This window comes from Chelonia mydas, chromosome 4 (assembly GCF_015237465.2).
Source record: "Chelonia mydas isolate rCheMyd1 chromosome 4, rCheMyd1.pri.v2, whole genome shotgun sequence".
Classification (NCBI taxonomy): Eukaryota; Metazoa; Chordata; order Testudines; family Cheloniidae; genus Chelonia; species Chelonia mydas.
Genome location: NC_057852.1, coordinates 33,663,021 through 33,680,849, shown reverse-complemented (window position 1 = coordinate 33,680,849; position 17,829 = coordinate 33,663,021). Strand labels below are relative to the sequence as shown.

Below are 17,829 nucleotides of genomic sequence, written 5' to 3'. Positions count from 1 at the left end.
TTTTGCCTTTGATCAAATTTACAGTAACATGGCCTACATCAGTGTATATTATGGAGAAGGATGCAGATGACTGAGGAGCATGTGTTACAAATCCCCTTGGAATTGGCTGGTAGTCTACGAACTGATACACATAGGCTTCTTCATGGCATATGAGAAGCAGGGCAGGGGAGGCTTTCTCTTGTGCCACCAAATTCTAAGAAAGCTTCACTTAATGTCTTCCATTCTTGTAACTCTGATGGACAAGAGCAGAACACAACACCTAGGCATTCTCCTGTTTTATGGATATCATGTGATAAATATGAGGTATAACCTTTTCTGTTCCTTAAATGTGTCATTTCATCTACAAATTCTTCTCAGCTAATCTCCTCTGAACCTGTCCACTGTGACAGGCTGTATAATAAAACACAGTATGCAACTGTAAATAGCAAGTACGCTGTTTATGGTATAAGTTTGAAAGCAATCTTTGTGTAAACTTTTAAACTCAAAGGTCATTTCAATCAGTGAATCTTTCAAACTGCCTCTTATCTTTCTTGTGCTGGATGTGGTACATTTGAAAAGGGATCCATTAAGATCATTTGGAAAGAGTAGCCAAAGTCACTTACAACATTAATAAGCATCAGTCAGTAGAAAAGTTTCAACTTCATAATGTGCAATTATTCAATTAGTTATTTAATGCAGCAGTTCAGTATATCTTCAAGATAGCCAGTTAGAGATTGGTTGAACATGATTTCACTCTGAATGAGTGGCAGCATCTAAAAGGCACATTAGTATCTTGTGTGAATTCAGTATATGTGACAAAGACGTTATTAATTATATTCCTTGGCTCATTCACTATATGCATATGGATGTTTTGGGAGTGCTTCCTGATCTCTTTCATCCCTTTCATTATCAAAGGTGCCACAGAGAGTACAGAACTTCAGTCAGTTATTTCCAGGACTGTGGTGAAGCCAGCTGTGACATATTGTAGAAACTTTTCTTGACCATCTGTTGCTGTTTAGGAATGGCTGGAAACTTAATGAGCATCTGAATGTTTTCCACCATGTCATTCAGGAAAATGAGTAAAGCACCTAAACACAGAATATTGACTCATCTCTGTGACATCTCATGTTAGCCTTTAGTAAGACCCTATTACTGATGCCAAAAGGATGCAGAATACTTTCAGTACGACAAAAATGTAGTAACTTTGTTTTATCCCACTCTTCAAGAAGTCATAAAAAGTACATACAAAATGGCTCACCTATTGAAATCGGAGGCATTTGTAATTTCATTCATTTGTGATCTCTAGACCTTCTCTCAAGGTATTCTATTAGCCTGGTTCAATTTTGTGGCATTTAATCAATACAGTCATTAAATTTTACATTATCCCAGCTTTACCTTTACCAGAAGATGAGCTGTTTGCAATAGTTGGCCCAATATAGTATATTGTGCAAGAACAGGCTTTCCATCAACAGTAGACATGATCTGTCTTCTTGTTCCTCTCATTTTATGAGACAAATACTGGGGCAAATCTTGAGGTCCCAGCTGAGTTTTTAAATCAGCCCTTATTCAAGCAAACTCTCATTGAAGGATTTGGCTTCTCTGCCCTACTTGTTTTGTGACAGGGAGAGACCTACATATAAGAGTTTGCTCTATTCTCAACACTGAGAGAGACTATAGAGTTGCCAACTCAGTCACCTACATCTTTCTACATAGTTGCTTATACAGGCCATGTGGTTTCGATCCAAGCCAACATACTCTGTTCTCAGCTGCATGACATCATTAGAAATTTTGCCTGAGTAAGGACTCAGTAAAAACTGACTAAGGACCTCAGGGTCTGTCCCATATTCGCTTTATTGAAAGCAAAGACAATTCCAACCTTCATTTATATTTTGTATTTGAATTTCATTTTTTCTCTCTCTTACTGTATCCCAGGATCTTGTTCCTTGCTTGCACAGTGGGACTTAGTGGCCTAAGAATCATGTTTGAAATACTTAAAACTTTTCAGAACCAAAGTTTTAAGTTCTGGAAGAGTCAAATAAACTTTGCATCCAATAGAAAAGTGACTCCCATGCAGACAAAACTTTAAAAACAAAAGCCAAAATTTTCAAACCTGGGTGCCTAGAGTTAGGATCCTAAATCCCTTATTTAGATGCTATTGAACTGGCTTGCCATGGAGATGCTTACTCTCTATTCTCTTTTTCTTTGGCCTGGTCTGTTTAGTCCTTGCTCTGTTTTTTGGCATTAGAGGGGCTGACAGGTTTCCAAGGCATTGTAGATCCTTTGCCTGGTTCTCTTTAGAGAGGAATCCACAAGCCATTCCTGTGTTCTTCAGGTTTTCCTTTCTCTCTTTAAAAAAATTCACAACAGGTCTTACGTTTTCCATGGCGTCTCCCTTACTGGGAAGAAGGGAACTCTTATATCTCTGCTCCCGTTTCACGCATGCGTTGCTGCCAAGCTACAACTTTTATTAGTCCTAGAGACCATCATTCCAAAAATTCCTTCTTTCTGGACAGAAATCAGAAGAAAGATCAGGGCTGGATCTTGAACCCCTCTAAACAGAGCAGTTCACCTTGTGACTGGCATCTAAATAAAAATCCTTTGATTTTCAGAAGTGCTGAACAGCTCACTGAAGTCACTGAAAACTGAAGAAATTCAACCCCAAACTATCTTTTGTGAACACTTGCACAGCTTCCTAATATGCATGTGCCCACATTTGAAATCCCTGGTGAAACATGCAGGTTGGTTAACTCCTACCCTTTCCTCATCCAAATAATGATGTCCTGGGGGTAGGTTATCTCTGGGAGTAGAAAAAATAGATAGTGCATGCAGGTCAAATGCTGGAGAGTAGAGTTCAATGAAATGTGTGTCGTGATAAAAATGGACAGTGGGAGGAAGTAATATCAGGAAGGTTTATACTGTTTGTTACATTGATTTATAGACCTGCTTTCAAAAGTAGGTACATGGAATTATATGTACAAAAATAATACACAGTTGTACACCTAATTTGAATATGCTGTTACCAGGATTGTAATAGATGCATAAATCAGGTAGTTGGATGCACAGAAAGTAGTTACACAACTAACTGTACATTTGCATGCCCACTTATCTAATTTCCTTATGTCACTATGGCAATTGCACAAATTAGGCATGTAATTGCCCAGACCTAATTTTGAAAATCAAGACCAGAATATGAACTCCTCATTGACAGTGGACTGTGAATGAACGACTAACTGTTGCAGGTGGCAAGAGCATTTGCTATGGCATTCCTCAGGATATATGCAATTCTTTGCAATCCATCAGAAACAATATCCTCTAAATCCACAAAAGCCAGGATTTCTTTCCTGGAAAAGACACAAACGTACTAGGGAAGTGAGAAAAGGGGAAAACATAAGTAACTGAAACACAGGATGTGAATTCTGTTTCCCCAAAAGCTGTTACAGGTTAAAAGATGGATTTGGTAGAGTGAAACTGGTTTACAGTGTCTTTTAATTTGCTTCTTTGTGCCGGATAAAGTCAGTCCAAATTTAGAATCCAGTTGAATGATCTGAGAGTCCAATTAGCAGACCCATGTATTCAGAAATCAGGGATTTTATCAGCCATAATGGAGACCTCAAATAGTAAACTGAAAACACTCTTACGATGTAATGCCACCATAGAAAATGTTTTCTTGATTTTATATAGTCATAAATGAGTAAAAACAGTTGCAGTTCATTTTTAATATTAGCAACAAAAGCCCCTTAAATTTGTCATCTAACTTGGTTCTAGAGGAAAACAATTTTTTGGACAGACTATAGAGTCTCATTCTTTTCTTCTAATAATTTAGCAGATCAATCATTGCAAAAGTTGGCTGCCTTTAGGAAAAAACAAGGCTCTTATTACAACAAATGTTTTTACTGTAATCCTCAAAAGCAGGTATCGTGCTGACTTGAATTCTAATTAGCCTTTAAGTAAGAAGTATTCTGTATGACTAATGCATGCAGAATCATGACACATTCGTCAGAATTATTGCTGATACTTTTAGCACCCTTGCAAATCAGCACATATTTTTCAAGCACCACTGCACTTTTCTTAAAATGAAAATTGGACTCACTAAAAGGCAATAAATGTTGTAGAAAACGGAGTCTGGTTATAAGCTGAAGCTTTGGGTTTTTAGGCAGGTTAAAGAATAATACATTTTGCCTCTAACGAATCATAAAAACTGAACAAATGGTCATAAATACAAAACCAGAGATATTTTTCCAAGTTAAGAAGTTGATTAGGCAACTGGGTTGATCAGAAAGTCAAAATATGGTTTCATGGGTGATGAGGGAGCCAGGGAGCCTGTGCAATGGGGCACCTATGGAGCCAATTCTGAATTAGTGTCAGAAATCAAAACAGAGGTCTAAGAAAACGTGGATCATTGTTTATGGGGTTTACCTTTACCCCCTTCAGTTCCTTACCGTAAGCTCACTATTGTAGTCCTTCTGAAAGCAAAATAGGAACTAAAGGACAGCAGATGCCAGTGTCTGAGACTCAACAGAGGAGGCAGTGGCTCAAATTCAGGCCTGATGTACTTCATTGCTTTCACTGAAGTTGCTTTATTTTGTTCTTTTTAATCTCAATCTGCCTCTAAATCTCTTAATAGCATAAAGGAAGGAATACAGCTCATATTGTTTCTATTTTAAATATGCCTAGGCATGAGTCATGAGAGTCTTTTAGGGCTGGCACATCCCTATGTATGATGGGCTAACTATATATCTGGTCGACTGGATAAAATGAGGATATTCCGTTTGCACAGTCCATAGCTCTCCCTGCTAATAGGAGCACAAATGGAAGAGGGCATTGAAAAAATGGATTGGACCCTCTCTGCAGTGGGCTATCTTGGGTCTGGGGCTCTGCAGTGTGCATGGGGGCGGGGCGGGTGGTACGTTGCTGAGCAAGGGGCTGGTGGGTCGTGGAGGATCCGCCATATGCAGCCATTAGCAGAGAACTCCAAAGCATATAGCTACAGAGGTTCATGCTGGGAGCAATATTAACTTTAAAGAGGGGTTTGCAGTAAAGCACTGGGGTGGTAGAGTGAGTGGTTTGTCAAATGGGAAGGACAAGTGCTTGGCAGGTTTGACTGGGGGTCTGTAAGGCTTAAGCCTGTATTCCTTGGAGATTCCTGGCCTAAATGTCCTTTGCCCTCCCACTTCCATGTAACTACCATAAACGCTTCAGACCGAGGAACCTCTGATCACTATAACACAGCTTCACATGGTGTTCTGGGAGGGTCTTTGCCCTGGCAAGATTTTTTTCTATGGCAGGGAGAATTGGGCCCATATTTTTTTTATTGCCTTACATAAGTATTTCAATGAGAGAATTAAAATACCTTTAAATTCCCCAATAATATAATTTCTGCATCACTGACTGCTGGAGGTCAAAAATATGCAGTGTTGTTGTGGCTGCATTGGTCCCAGGGTATTAGAGAGACAAGGTGGGTGAGGTAATATCTTTTATTGGACCAACATTTGTTGGTGAGAGAGACAATGTCAAGCTTTCAAGCTTAAGCATCTCTCACCACCAACAGAAGGTCAAAGATGTCAGCAAATTTTTAAAAAGTTGTCAGGCTCTTTGGTACAATTTTTGTTTTTAAGGTTCAGTTTATTTGTGCATACATAGTTCTGACTGAGAAATAAATTATGTCATTAGAACATTAATGATAAAAGCAAAGCCCTAGTTACTCCTTTGCAACCAAATGTATACTACTTACCAACAGTTGTTGCATATATATTTAGTTTGTGTTATTCTAAGCAGCATATTTATATTATTTTTAAAGTCCATATGCTACAGAAATATTTTCCAGGCACTTGATGCAGAGTAGACCTATTTAAAGTGTTAAGTGTTAAATAATTCTGTTGATCTGCATATGAACTGTGAGATGACGACACAACCTAAGTCAGTAAGTGGTTAGAAATCTACAGCTAATAAGTTGCAGTGTAAATCCTTCAACAAATTACTGGTGATTAAAATGCCATTAGCACAACAGGTGGTGTTTTCACCATTAGGGGGCTAAAAGCAAAGTACAAATTTGCAAGGTATGGCAAGCAAGATACCCACAGTAAATGGTGTTGCTCTTACCCTTAGCCTCTCATATTAAAGCTTGTCTCCACTTCCTCCCATAAAAGTTTTGATAAATATGAAACAGCCACTGAAGAATTTGTCTAGATAATAATCTTGGTAAAAAAAAGTAGACTGTCTTCAAAAAAAAGTTTAACATAATTACAAGCTTCCCTATTGCTGAATCTGGAAGCCCTTTTAAGTATAAAATATTAGCTAAATATCTATCTAGCTTACATTCTGTTAGATGTCCATCACACCATTTGTTTTAATGGACTAACACATTTTTTCATTTTGCTGTCCCGTGTTTACCTGATTAGGAGCTCAAATAATACTAACAAGGTTTGCAAAAAGTATCTTTGTAATTTGTCATTTGCCAAGATAGCAACTCTGCATTGCATGAACACTCATAGTGAAAACAAAGAGGTATGGATTATTGTTTCCGGTGGTTTGATGTGATCACATTCAACCAACTAACAAGTGTAAACTCCTCAGGCACTATGCAGCCTTAACATGGACTCACAGACAGTCCCCTGGGGCATTCTGAACTATCTTGCCACCCAGGCAAGCTTGACACTGTGATAGATGGTCATTTTACATCAAAGATCACAAAATATTCAGGGTACTCCAAGTCCCAAAGGACCAGTCACTTACCCCAGGTCAATTTGCACCTTAGATCTCACACCATAGACAACACTTGTAGACAAACCTCTAGTAAATTAATTAAAGGTTTATTAACAGACGCCATGTCAACACCACCACTTATGTCAGCAAAACTAATGTCACTCAGAGGCGTGAAAAAAACGTTCCCCTGAGCAGTGTTTAACCAGCATAAGTGGTAGTGTGCACAGCACTGTGTTGGCGGGAGAGCTTCTCCCACCGATATAGCTACCTCCTCTGCTTGGGCGTGATTTAATTATGTCGACATGAGAGTGCTCTCCCGTCGGCATAGAGCGGCTACACGAGAGAACTGACAGCAGCTTAGCTGCCTCGGTACAGCTGTGCCACTGTAAGGTCTCTAGTGTAGACAAAGCCTAAGAAAAAGAAATGAGAGTTATTTATGTGGTTGAAACAGGTAAACATACACACACACACACGAGTTGCAGTCTTAGGTTTCAGATGGTGGTAGAGTGCTGAAATATGCCATCTCTTTAAGTCCTTTAGGGCTAACTCAGGTTAATCCTGGGGATCTCTTGCTTATGTTTAGGAATCTTTGCCTCTTAGAGTCTGAACGGCATAAAAATTAACTCTAATTCCTTCTGGCCAGGAATTTTTATCCCCATCTGTCTTGAGGCCAAGATGATAGGACGAGTGCTTCTGCATGTCCCCCTCTTCATGGTTGTGTTGAGAGCAATCAACAAAGTTCTTGCTCTTTAATGGCTTACAGTGGCCCATTTGGATTCAATAGGTCCTCCTGATGGGCCAGAGATAGCCCCTCCTCATGGGTGGAAACCAGTATTTCACTTGGTGATGTTTCTTTCTTGGCTGGATTTACAGTTTCAGAGAGAACATTTGTACATTACAGAACAAACACTTCAATATTACCTTACTGCATGGATTAGAGATATTATAAGTGAGATTAATGGACGCAGCAACTTACAAGTATTTCATAAAGTCTGAACACATTGGTACAAGTCTAATACCTATTTTAGCAATACTAACACATAGGTGAGTCAGACTGGTTTCCAGCTACACATTTGATCGTGTTCACTTGAGGCTTTGGGACCTTGGCATGAGCAGACATCTGGTCTACCAGCGTAACAAATAACAACAAATGATATCGGTCCTTTTGCATAATGGAAGTAATTAATAATTTTTGGAATGTATCTTGATATCAAGTAAACTGGTGGAACTTGCCTCAATCCCGACAAATCAATAACATCTTGATCTGAAAAGTTGGAAAACCTGGGCTGTCTTTGGGATGACAGTTGCTAAGCGAGTGTTTCATAACTAATGAACACAAAAATCTTAAGCTAAAATACAAACAAGCAATTCTCTGTGGGGGTTTTTTAAGCTTCCTGGCAGTACTATTAGTAGAGGAATTGTTGATCTTCTAGAAAATACCAATGGCCAATCTCCTACCACAATCCTGCCTGCCTGCCTAACATGTCACCTTCAATATTTCATGCCCCCAGATCAGTTTCCTGCAGCCCGATCTGCTTATAATAGATCCTTCAAAGATAAAACTTCTGTTTTGCTTTAAGAAACTGCACCAGGTGTTTAGATAAGTCAAGGTTAAAGGTCATCTTGATTTTATAAACAGCAGTGTTCACTTCAGCATCTCAGGGTCTGAGAATCTGTGGATTGTCTGGATGGTGACGTGACACTTATCTGCTATCCGACTGCAAGCTGCATTAGCTTATATCTAGAATCGGTTTCCAGGACCACAGCTTTTGTCCCCAGCACCTTATGCCTATTGATGCTGAAGTAAAGATGACTAAATGCAGATGTGAAAGATATCTACTGCTTACTTAATCAGTGATGCAAGGTGAATTTAGTTTTTGAGGATACATTTTAAACAGAATAACACAAGAGCAAATATGAGTAATCATCTATGATGACATTAACCCCAGTTTGGAGGGTCTATTTGAGCCTTTCATTGGGCCCTAGTTGGGGGTAGAGGGCTTGGCATGAGTGCTCTGCACTGGGGTGAATTTTTCACCTATCATACCTACTAGAAAAATCCTTTGCTAAACTAAAATAGATGAGTGTGTGTGACAGCAGGTACCGTGAATCCTAGTGGCATTATGTCCTTACATTAAAGGATACTGCATCCCACAGTAGTTAGAGCCTGATTCTCATCTTACTTAACCAATGGAGATCAGAAGTAACCGCAATGAAGTCAATTGTTACACAAGTGTAAAAGATCTGTGCAAGTGTGATCAGAACCAACCCTTACTGTTGTATTCCTGTGGCAATATGCTGCGTTAGATTTTTACTGTCAAGTATTATTTTTAAAAAATCATAGTCCTTGATTTTCTAGCTATAATCCTGTATGGCTTCTATGTCATGTCTGTAGCAGGGACTAATCAAAATGATTTTCCCTTTTCCTCTGCATTGCAGGGGCATCAGCGTACGTTACTGAGATAAAACTGTTTGTTTTCATTATGTTTCACACACCTATAAGTCATTTGCTTTGTTATCTGAGCAGCGTAGATTATGATAAAGCAGAAATCTGGCAATATTAGCACTATACAGTAGGTAGGATGAACATATATTGTTTGCAAAGCAAACATTTCCTTTATGAGTAGCTGACAGAAAAGCCAGGGAATGGGCTTCCTAGAGTTACCTGCACGTATTGTGAATGGCACATAAGTACTCTTTATGGATATTTTCTGTCAGTAAACATGCTGTAGTTACATTGAAGAGCTGGCAGATGTTAGAGATACACAGCCAATGTATAAATTATATTGTTAAAAAAATGATTTTTTTAAAGTTTGAAACTTAGTTCTGTTTGCAAATCACTCTTATATTTGAACACTAAAGCTACCTATTTGGTCATGCGAATTTCCTTGAAAATACATTATACTCCATTTGTGCCTGATGTTTCCCAAGGGGTTCCTGGGGTTGTGCACCTCTCTACCACCTGCCCTGTCTATGCTTGCCTGGGTCAGCTCCCCTGACACCGCCAGCTTCTAGCAACACAAGCACTGCCTTCCAGGCCTCCACAGGCCTTGCTCTCTGTACAGGTCAACAATAGGCACACTCCAACACCTGCATCATCCAAGCATCTCCTGGGAGTGCCCTGCCCCTGATCCACTGGGCACTCTCAGAATTCCCAGGTCCTCTGTTCCCAAAGAAACAGTACACCACAGCTTACCAGTTACACCATAGAACACAGCTTCGCTTAACACACAGCACTTAGATTTGTTTATTGAAAAAGCAAGTATAAGTTTCTGTAACAAAGAACAGGGATTCAATGATAGCAAGTTGAAATGTTGGAAACGAAGGGTTACATATAAAATAAAATCATAGCACGCATGCTAGAGCCTAAATTTAACTTCCGAGACATTGTCATTTCATACAGAGCAAAAGGTCACCCAAAATCCTTCCAGCACATTAGAGCCAGGTGTGGCTGTGATCTTCCATTCATGAGGCAAGCAGACTGTCATGTTGACTCCTCAGTGGAAAGATCCGGAGTTTGTCTGTGTCTCTGCAGTTGTAGTCCAAAAATCCATTGTCTTCACTTGCAAACAGGATAATCCTTGCTGCGTCTGTTTTCCTGTCTAGGATCTACCCCAGAGACTTTGCAGTCACTTGATAAGCATTTTGCTCAGACCATAAAATTAGGCGTGACACATACAATAATCAATGTACATGTAGACGGATAGATAAACATCTTCTGCCTGAAAAAAATCTGTTTCTCACCTTTTGGTGACCAGTCCCAAGTCACAGACCTTAAGGACATAATTATTAATATAGATATACATAACTCTTTTTATATCATCCACACATAAGATTCACAATTATTATGAGGACCAGTGTGACACAGGCTTTCAGTAGAGACCTATGTGACACTCACTGGCAAAATAGTATGTAGATACCAGACCAATGGGATCCCGGTAACCCTTATGCATCCCTATGCCATCTGCCATTTGGAACCAACAGGTCCTGGGTTCACAGTGCCCTTCCTGGTTTTGGTGCTTGAGTACAGAGATATAACCATGCTCCAGCAATGATCTAGGAAGACTATAAGCAGAGCTGTGTTCATTTTTTTTTCCTTCCCCTGCTTTGTGGCTCCTGGGAACTGCAGTGATTAGATCAATTTTCCATTTTATCTATCTATCACTTCCCTCTTGGCTCAAGTACAGTAGCTTGGATTCAGAGTAGCAGCCGTGTTAGTCTGTATTCGCAAAAAGAAAAGGAGTACTTGTGGCACCTTAGAGACTAACAAATTTATTTGAGCATAAGCTTTCATGAGCTACAGCTCACTTCATCTGATGTGATTTATTTTCCCTCACTACTAGTACTGCACATCTGCCACTTCCCTATGGGGCATAATGTGAGTTTGGAATTTGGCCCTTGTCTTTATACATTTCAGACATGTCTACACTAGACAAAAAGCTTGAGGTAAGGTACTTTGTCCTTCATGTGAAGTTGCTCATAAGTCTGTGAAGATTGGACCCCACACCAAATCTGAATCTGCTGAGACATTCAGAAGTGCCACCAGAAGCCAGATTGCTCTTCTGGAGAAGCAGAAATCTGTGAGAACATCCGCTGATGTCCTAATTCCTCCCTTTTTTTAGCTGCAGGAGTTTTTAGGGCATTTGCAAGTATCAACCCAATCTCCACAGGAGGCCTTAAGATATTGGGGAGTGGGGGGGAGGGGCGGAGAACAGCCACAAGGGGCATGGCTCTGGCAGGTGGCAGCACAGTAAAGTACATGAACACGCATAGATGTGGCACTAAGCACATCAACCTATGTATTTTTGAGAGCAACAAGTATTTTTTTCTATTTAAAATGGCACAACAGGTATTTATAAACCATATTTCTGTCTGTAAACTGTAGCCCCCTCACCCCAGCAGTTTGCATCAGTGACATTATTACATTGAGAAATGTAGTACGATATCACTGAAACGAGCTGAGGTGACTTATCATCCAGGAACATTAACAGATGTGGACTTTTTTCTGAACATAAGAAAAAGTAAAAGACAAAAGAATAATTCTATGAGCATATGATTTGCCAAACACACTCCTATCTGTGGTCCAAAAGCAGTCATAGTAGGTGCCAGAATGCTGGCTGGCAGAAGGCCCATCCAGAGCTTCCCTGAACCCCCTTATGAGCACAAATAAACCACTCAGATGGGTTATATTTAGGGGTCATTCCCAGGTCAGGGTTATAGTTCTGTATCTGTACAGATTAATGCCTCACCCTTATGCCTTGCTCCAGAAGGAAAGTAGGAATATGATGGGCTGAGCTTTGCAGATAAAGAGAGAAAGTGGAAGCCTTTTATGTACTTCGATTTTCTCACTACAACTATCCCAGGCCCAAGGATATTACACAATTTATAGAAAACTATTTTGATAAAATATTAAAGCAGGTCTCGATATAAACCCTGCACTCTCAGATCATGGAAGTAAAACCACAGACCTCTTACAATATCCTCCATGTTTTCTGGTACAAAGCACCTGTAGAGCAATCTCTCTCCAGGCTTGGGGGAAGGCTCGGACTGCAGTGGAAAGATTTTGCCAGCACTCCTTTTACAGTGTATGAAGTTTCTGGTATGAGCCTATGCACAATGCTCTGCCAGAATTCAACCCAAAAGCTTTTTTGTTAAGATCTTTGTATAACAGTTCTAAGCCTGGCCACTGATAGACAGAAGTTGGGTCATGGAATCAGTACTTGTTTCTTCCCCTAGAAATCATAATTAAGAGGTCAAGTAATAAATCCGCCAAGTTGACCAGGTGATAGTTTGTGTTGGTGTGCTGTAAAATAATTTTGAGCTGTCAAGCTCCTTCCTCATTTTAAAATAAATTATTGAAATGCCATGGCTGTGGAGGCGAAGTGCTTTTTTCATTAAAAGGGAATGCCTCCTTCCACAGTGAATACCCAAAGGTTACTCTCACTGGTATGCACTAACACAGTTACATTACAAAGACAGCATGTGAACTATAGGATTATTTTTATTGTTATAACATACCCTCTAACCTCATTAAGAAATACATGCTTCTGCATTATTTATTTCCTACTAATTTCCTCGCTGCCCCTCTCTCTGTTTTTGTGCTTTAGCAGATATGCTGGCCTTTATTTCATACCACCAGTGGTACATTGATCAATGATAGCAGTGATTTTCATATGTAAATATGCAAGAAACCTCCCTGAGTTCATAACCTGCACTGTTTTTCTCACCAGTGCACCATACCTGTAATTCCATGCCGATGAGCAAGTTGATACTTCCCTTTATTTTCTAATTGGAATTAAATGTTATTTAACTATATGTCTCCCTTTATCAATGTAAATAATTTTGTAAACAAGGAATATGGATGTGTCTGTCATTCTAGGTATTTAAAATAGCAAGTGTTTGTGATTTCTTTTAAATGAAGCCATTAATGATCTGCTGCTGTGAGGTGCTGTTCTTCCTCAACTCCCACTGACTTCAGCAGGGGTTGAGAGTGCTCAGCGCCCAGAAGAATCAGTCTGCATAGAGCCAAGTAGAATTTTCGTTCTTAGATTCCGGGGATACCACTAAAACTTATATGTGAACATTTTTTTAAAAAGCGATTGTTAGCTCAGTAGTATTTTGGCCACCTGCACTCATGATGGCTGGTAGCTAAACCTCTTCTTGATTCAGATTCATGGGGGAAAATGTAATGCTAGGAACCATGAGGCCTCATTCAGGAAGAGCCTGTAAAGAAAAACATATGGTTTGTCCCTTACAGACCATACAGAGTTATTTAAAACTTTGTGTAGTTGCTAATCTAGGACGTGATTGTCACTGCTGTTCCTTAGACATGCAGGGGAGTGAGAGGGGACAAGACCCTCCTTACTCCCTACTCAGCTGTGTTCAGATTGCGACTGACCATGATGGGAGAGAGCAGGGGCTACTTACCTGTTATTCCGGTCTGCAGATAAATGGGCAGGGAGGGCACAGGGAATGAAAGCCCACCTACTCCACCCCATCTACTCCCTGAATCCACCATGATGTTAGTCTTGCCATGGTGGATTTTTGTTTGATAAATTGCAGCATAATCTAGGGTCATGTTAACCGTCCTTAGCTTCATAAAAACAAGATTTGCAGCTTTCAAGTTTGTTTTTCTCAAACTACATGAAGCTTTGCTCCAAGAAGTATGCTGATGGAAATAATCCCTGATTAATTAATCATCCCTAATTAATCTCTCTATAGTTGTTGGATCACAGCTGGAAAGCCCGAAGGATCAGGGAAAATACTATTAAAAGTAAACTGATTTTATTGTAATAAATTTCAATTAAATGAAGAATAATCTAATATGCTTTCATCTTTTAAAGGGTGAACCAGGTTTCATTGGTCCACAGGGAGAACCTGGATTACCAGGGTTACCAGGAACAAAGGTAAGTTTAGCTTCTCCCACACACTCGTCCATATTATATTGGATTCTTTTGTGTTAATGACCAAAAAAAAGTTAGTGAAGTTGAGGGTCTATAATCAGTCATTTAAGGATGAAAATCCTTATAAGAATGGGGTACTTGTAAAAAAAAACTGCCAAAAAGTTTAGAGTTCAGGTTAAAACTTTAAAGTATGCCCAAAATTTGGAAATATTAAAATTAATGCTTTGGGTACCCAGGTTACTTTAAATTGGCCTGCAGCGTGCCCTGAGAAAACCAGAAAGTCAGAATACTTAATCATTCATAGCCGTCTCAAGCTCCTTAGCTGCCTTAGTCAACATAGCCTCTCTAAAGCTACCAAATGCCTAAATTAGGCCATGAGAGCCAACATGCCAGTATGGACAATCTATCTTAATAACTATTAAGAAATGGACTCCAAGCAATGAACATTTGATCCTGTGCACTAGATCTTGAATATATAAATCCATTAATAAAAACATTGTTCTTCCTCTCTCCTTCTGTCTGTTCTTTTGCAACTGAGTGGGAAATAAAGTTAAAAGAATTTTTGAAGTCTTGTGGACTCACCAATTGAGAGCCAAATTTAGTGAACCTATTGTCCCATTCACTTCAGATTTGGAAGAAAAAAACAGAACTCCAGACCAATTCTGAAGCCAGCTTTCCATTTTTAAAATGTATGTGTTTTAAGGTAATGCTGGAGAATGCAAAACAAGCTTTGAATGGAAAGTTTCAATCTTAACTATGGAGTGGTGCTGTTTCTGTCCTTTTCTACGAGAGGACATGATTTATTCCTAGGCTTCTAGAGTCCCTAATTGCTTCATTAGCCATCCCCACCCCTTAAATGCAGACCCAACTCAGTATTCTACACCTGTATTACTTCTAGATGTGACTACTACAATGAACTTTACCATGGGCGAAGTGTGAAAAGCACTCCACAGCTCTCACTTGTGCAGAATACAGCTGCTCACCTAACCAGGGTGAGCCAGCAAAAGTGATTTGTTTGCTACACCGGCTGCCAATAGGCTCCTAAAAAGCCACCTCTTCATTTCTTACCCATCACATGACCTACACTCATTTAGATCACTGGAACTAACTCACCCCAGGATTGTGAGAAGGGAAGTAAGAGGCAGCACTACTTTAACTTTGCTCCCTTCGGTCTATGTCTTATTCTGGTCTTTTGTTACATACTGTTTCTCAGATAATACAGTCTTGTTCAACAGAAAATGACTCAGATTAAGTTACAGAAAACATCCACTTCTGCTTTCAGGAATGCTGCAAATTTACCTAGGAAAAATGTTCTCCATCTCATTATTAGCTCTCAGATGAGCTTGAAAGTACATCCTATTTAGTTTTTCTGAACTGACTTTGTTCTATACTAAAGGTTGCCTGTGGTTTGTGATGCGTACATACATGTGTGTTGTAATCTTTGACAGGGTGAAAGAGGAGAAGCAGGGCCTCCTGGAAAGGGTGAGCGAGGTGAACCTGGAGTTCCTGGGCCAAAGGTCAGCCTGATTTAACACTGGCATTTCAATAATTGCTTCAAATAACCAGAACAAAACTTTGCAAATGAGCTTTAAAGGAGAACAAGGTAAATTCATCCCTGTACACTGTTACTAGTCAGGCAGCTAGCCTCTGCCACCATGGCTACACTGCTATTTTTAGTGTGTTAGATCAATCACAGCTAGTGTGTGGACATCTGCCTGAGCTGGAAATTATATCTCCTGCTGCAGTGTAGACATACCTACAGTTTAGTCCAGAACTCAGTGGTAGGATAAGGTTCAGAACTGCAGAATTAGGCCCTAAGTGGAATCCATTATTTGGACTGAAGGAGACAGATCCTCAGATGGTATAAATTGTGATGGAGCTATGGCAATTGACAAAAGATGAAGCTCTCCCCTGATGTGTCTATAAGCACCCTAGTTTGAGCTTTTTGAACACTATGACCTTTCAAGTTCAGAGAAAATCCATTTTGCTTCTTGTTTTCTAATTTTGTAACAAAAATAAAGAAATAATCCTCAATACATTTGAATATCTTCCGAGCATTTTCTACTGGATTGGTGATTGAGTTTTCTACTCTTAGCATATCTTTAAATGGTAGTCCGGCTTCTCTGTCAGGTAGATTTTTATTCATCTGTACTTCCTGGGAAAACTGTTGTGGTAACACTTTGTTTTAGCAGTACTATCCTGTAAACACTTAGCGGGTCTATTAACCTCTCAGTTCTTGGTGGGCCTAGCAGTACCGTTGGCACCCCCTGCAAGGCAAAATTATTTGTGCCAGCCGTCTGCAAGAATCAGTAAGAGAATAGTTGGTGGAATTCCTGTGGAAGAAGGGAACTGACAGTGTGAGCGCATTGATACTAATTCATTATTCTGGGTGCTAAACTAGATGGATTCATGAGGTTGTTCATAGAAAATAAAGTGTTTCCACTGCTCTCTACTACTAATAGCCAGAACTAATTTCTCTTTTCCTCTGCTCTTTCCTTTCTCTCTCATTTTTCTTCTGCCCATCTTCTATGTCTTCCTCACACAGGGGAAATCAGGCGAATCTGGAACTAGAGGCCCAAAGGGGTCAAAGGTCAGTGTCAACTGAATTGCCTCTTTTGGTGTAACATGAAGATTTCCAGGGCAAATTATTAGTAATATCACATCAACTTTGATCTAGAAAGAAATGATAACTGATCCTGCAGTCTTCATACAAGCAAAACTCCCAGGGATTTCACTGGGCTTTTTAACTGTAAGGTCTGCAGAATCAAGTGCTATATATTTTGTACACCATGATTGTACTCTTTCTTTCTCCGTTGTAACATCTTAAAATGATTAGTCTCTTTTTTGTCTGTTCTCTTTTTCCATGTACCTGCTTTATCTCTCTCTGTTTGACGGTTGTGTTTTAATCCCTTTTCTTTGGGATTGGAGGAAAGAGCTGTTAAAATTGGTACTTTCTACTTTTTGCTGATCCAATAGCCATTGAAAAGTATTTGATTTAAATATAATTTCTTATTGTTATTCTGCTGATGTTTTGTAGGGGGGTTCGTGGCTGTTTATTTTGAATCTTGGGCAATGAGATGTACCAGGCTTGGGTCTCTCAGATTTGTCTTCTAGGTAGTTGAAAAACTACCAAGGACCTTGGCAAAAAGTTAAAGCTTCAATACCATAGTGTATACAAAATCAGTGAAAGTAAAAATTTTCAATGGATTTGCAATATTTTTTGCAAAATCTTACTAGTGTCTGCCAGTTTATACTATGGGGTCCACACAAAATAAAACTGGAATATTTATTCTTTTGTTTAATCAAATGACTTTGAGAGAACAAAGCTGTGCTGAGAATCATTTCTATATTGCTTGCAATGTCAACCCTCAATTGGCAGTATATCTCCATTTGGCAAAACACATAAGCACACAATTAAAGTTAAGTAAGTGCTTCAGTCCCATTGACTTCACAAAGTTAAGCATATGCTCATAATGAATAATAAAATATAAAAAGTGGTTCACAGAACAAAGGTGGTGTAAACAACAATTAAATACTCCTGATTTCTTTTCCTCCTTGTGCTGAGGAACTTGGTCTCCACTGGAATATTATTCACAGAATAATGTGGTTTTTTTAGGTCTTGTCTACACTACAGAGTTAGGTCAATGTAACTATGGAAGTGTCTACACTTAATTTTTGCTCCCACTGATGTAACTCGCCTGCCACACCAACTTAATAACACCACTTCCACAAGCAGTGTGGAGTC

At 39.4% G+C, this 17,829-nt stretch overlaps 1 protein-coding gene across 5 annotated transcripts in view; it reads left to right on the top strand.

Moving 5' to 3' along the window:
* Positions 1 to 17,829, top strand: part of COL25A1 (collagen type XXV alpha 1 chain) — a 412,520-nt gene that overhangs the window by 342,078 nt on the left and 52,613 nt on the right. For all 5 annotated transcript variants that reach the window (XM_043545532.1, XM_043545531.1, XM_043545529.1 and 2 more), the window contains exons 19-21: positions 14,025 to 14,087; positions 15,533 to 15,601; positions 16,630 to 16,674. In XM_043545532.1, coding sequence (XP_043401467.1) covers positions 14,025 to 14,087; positions 15,533 to 15,601; positions 16,630 to 16,674 — 177 coding nt within the window. The remainder of the gene's footprint in view (positions 1 to 14,024; positions 14,088 to 15,532; positions 15,602 to 16,629; positions 16,675 to 17,829) is intronic.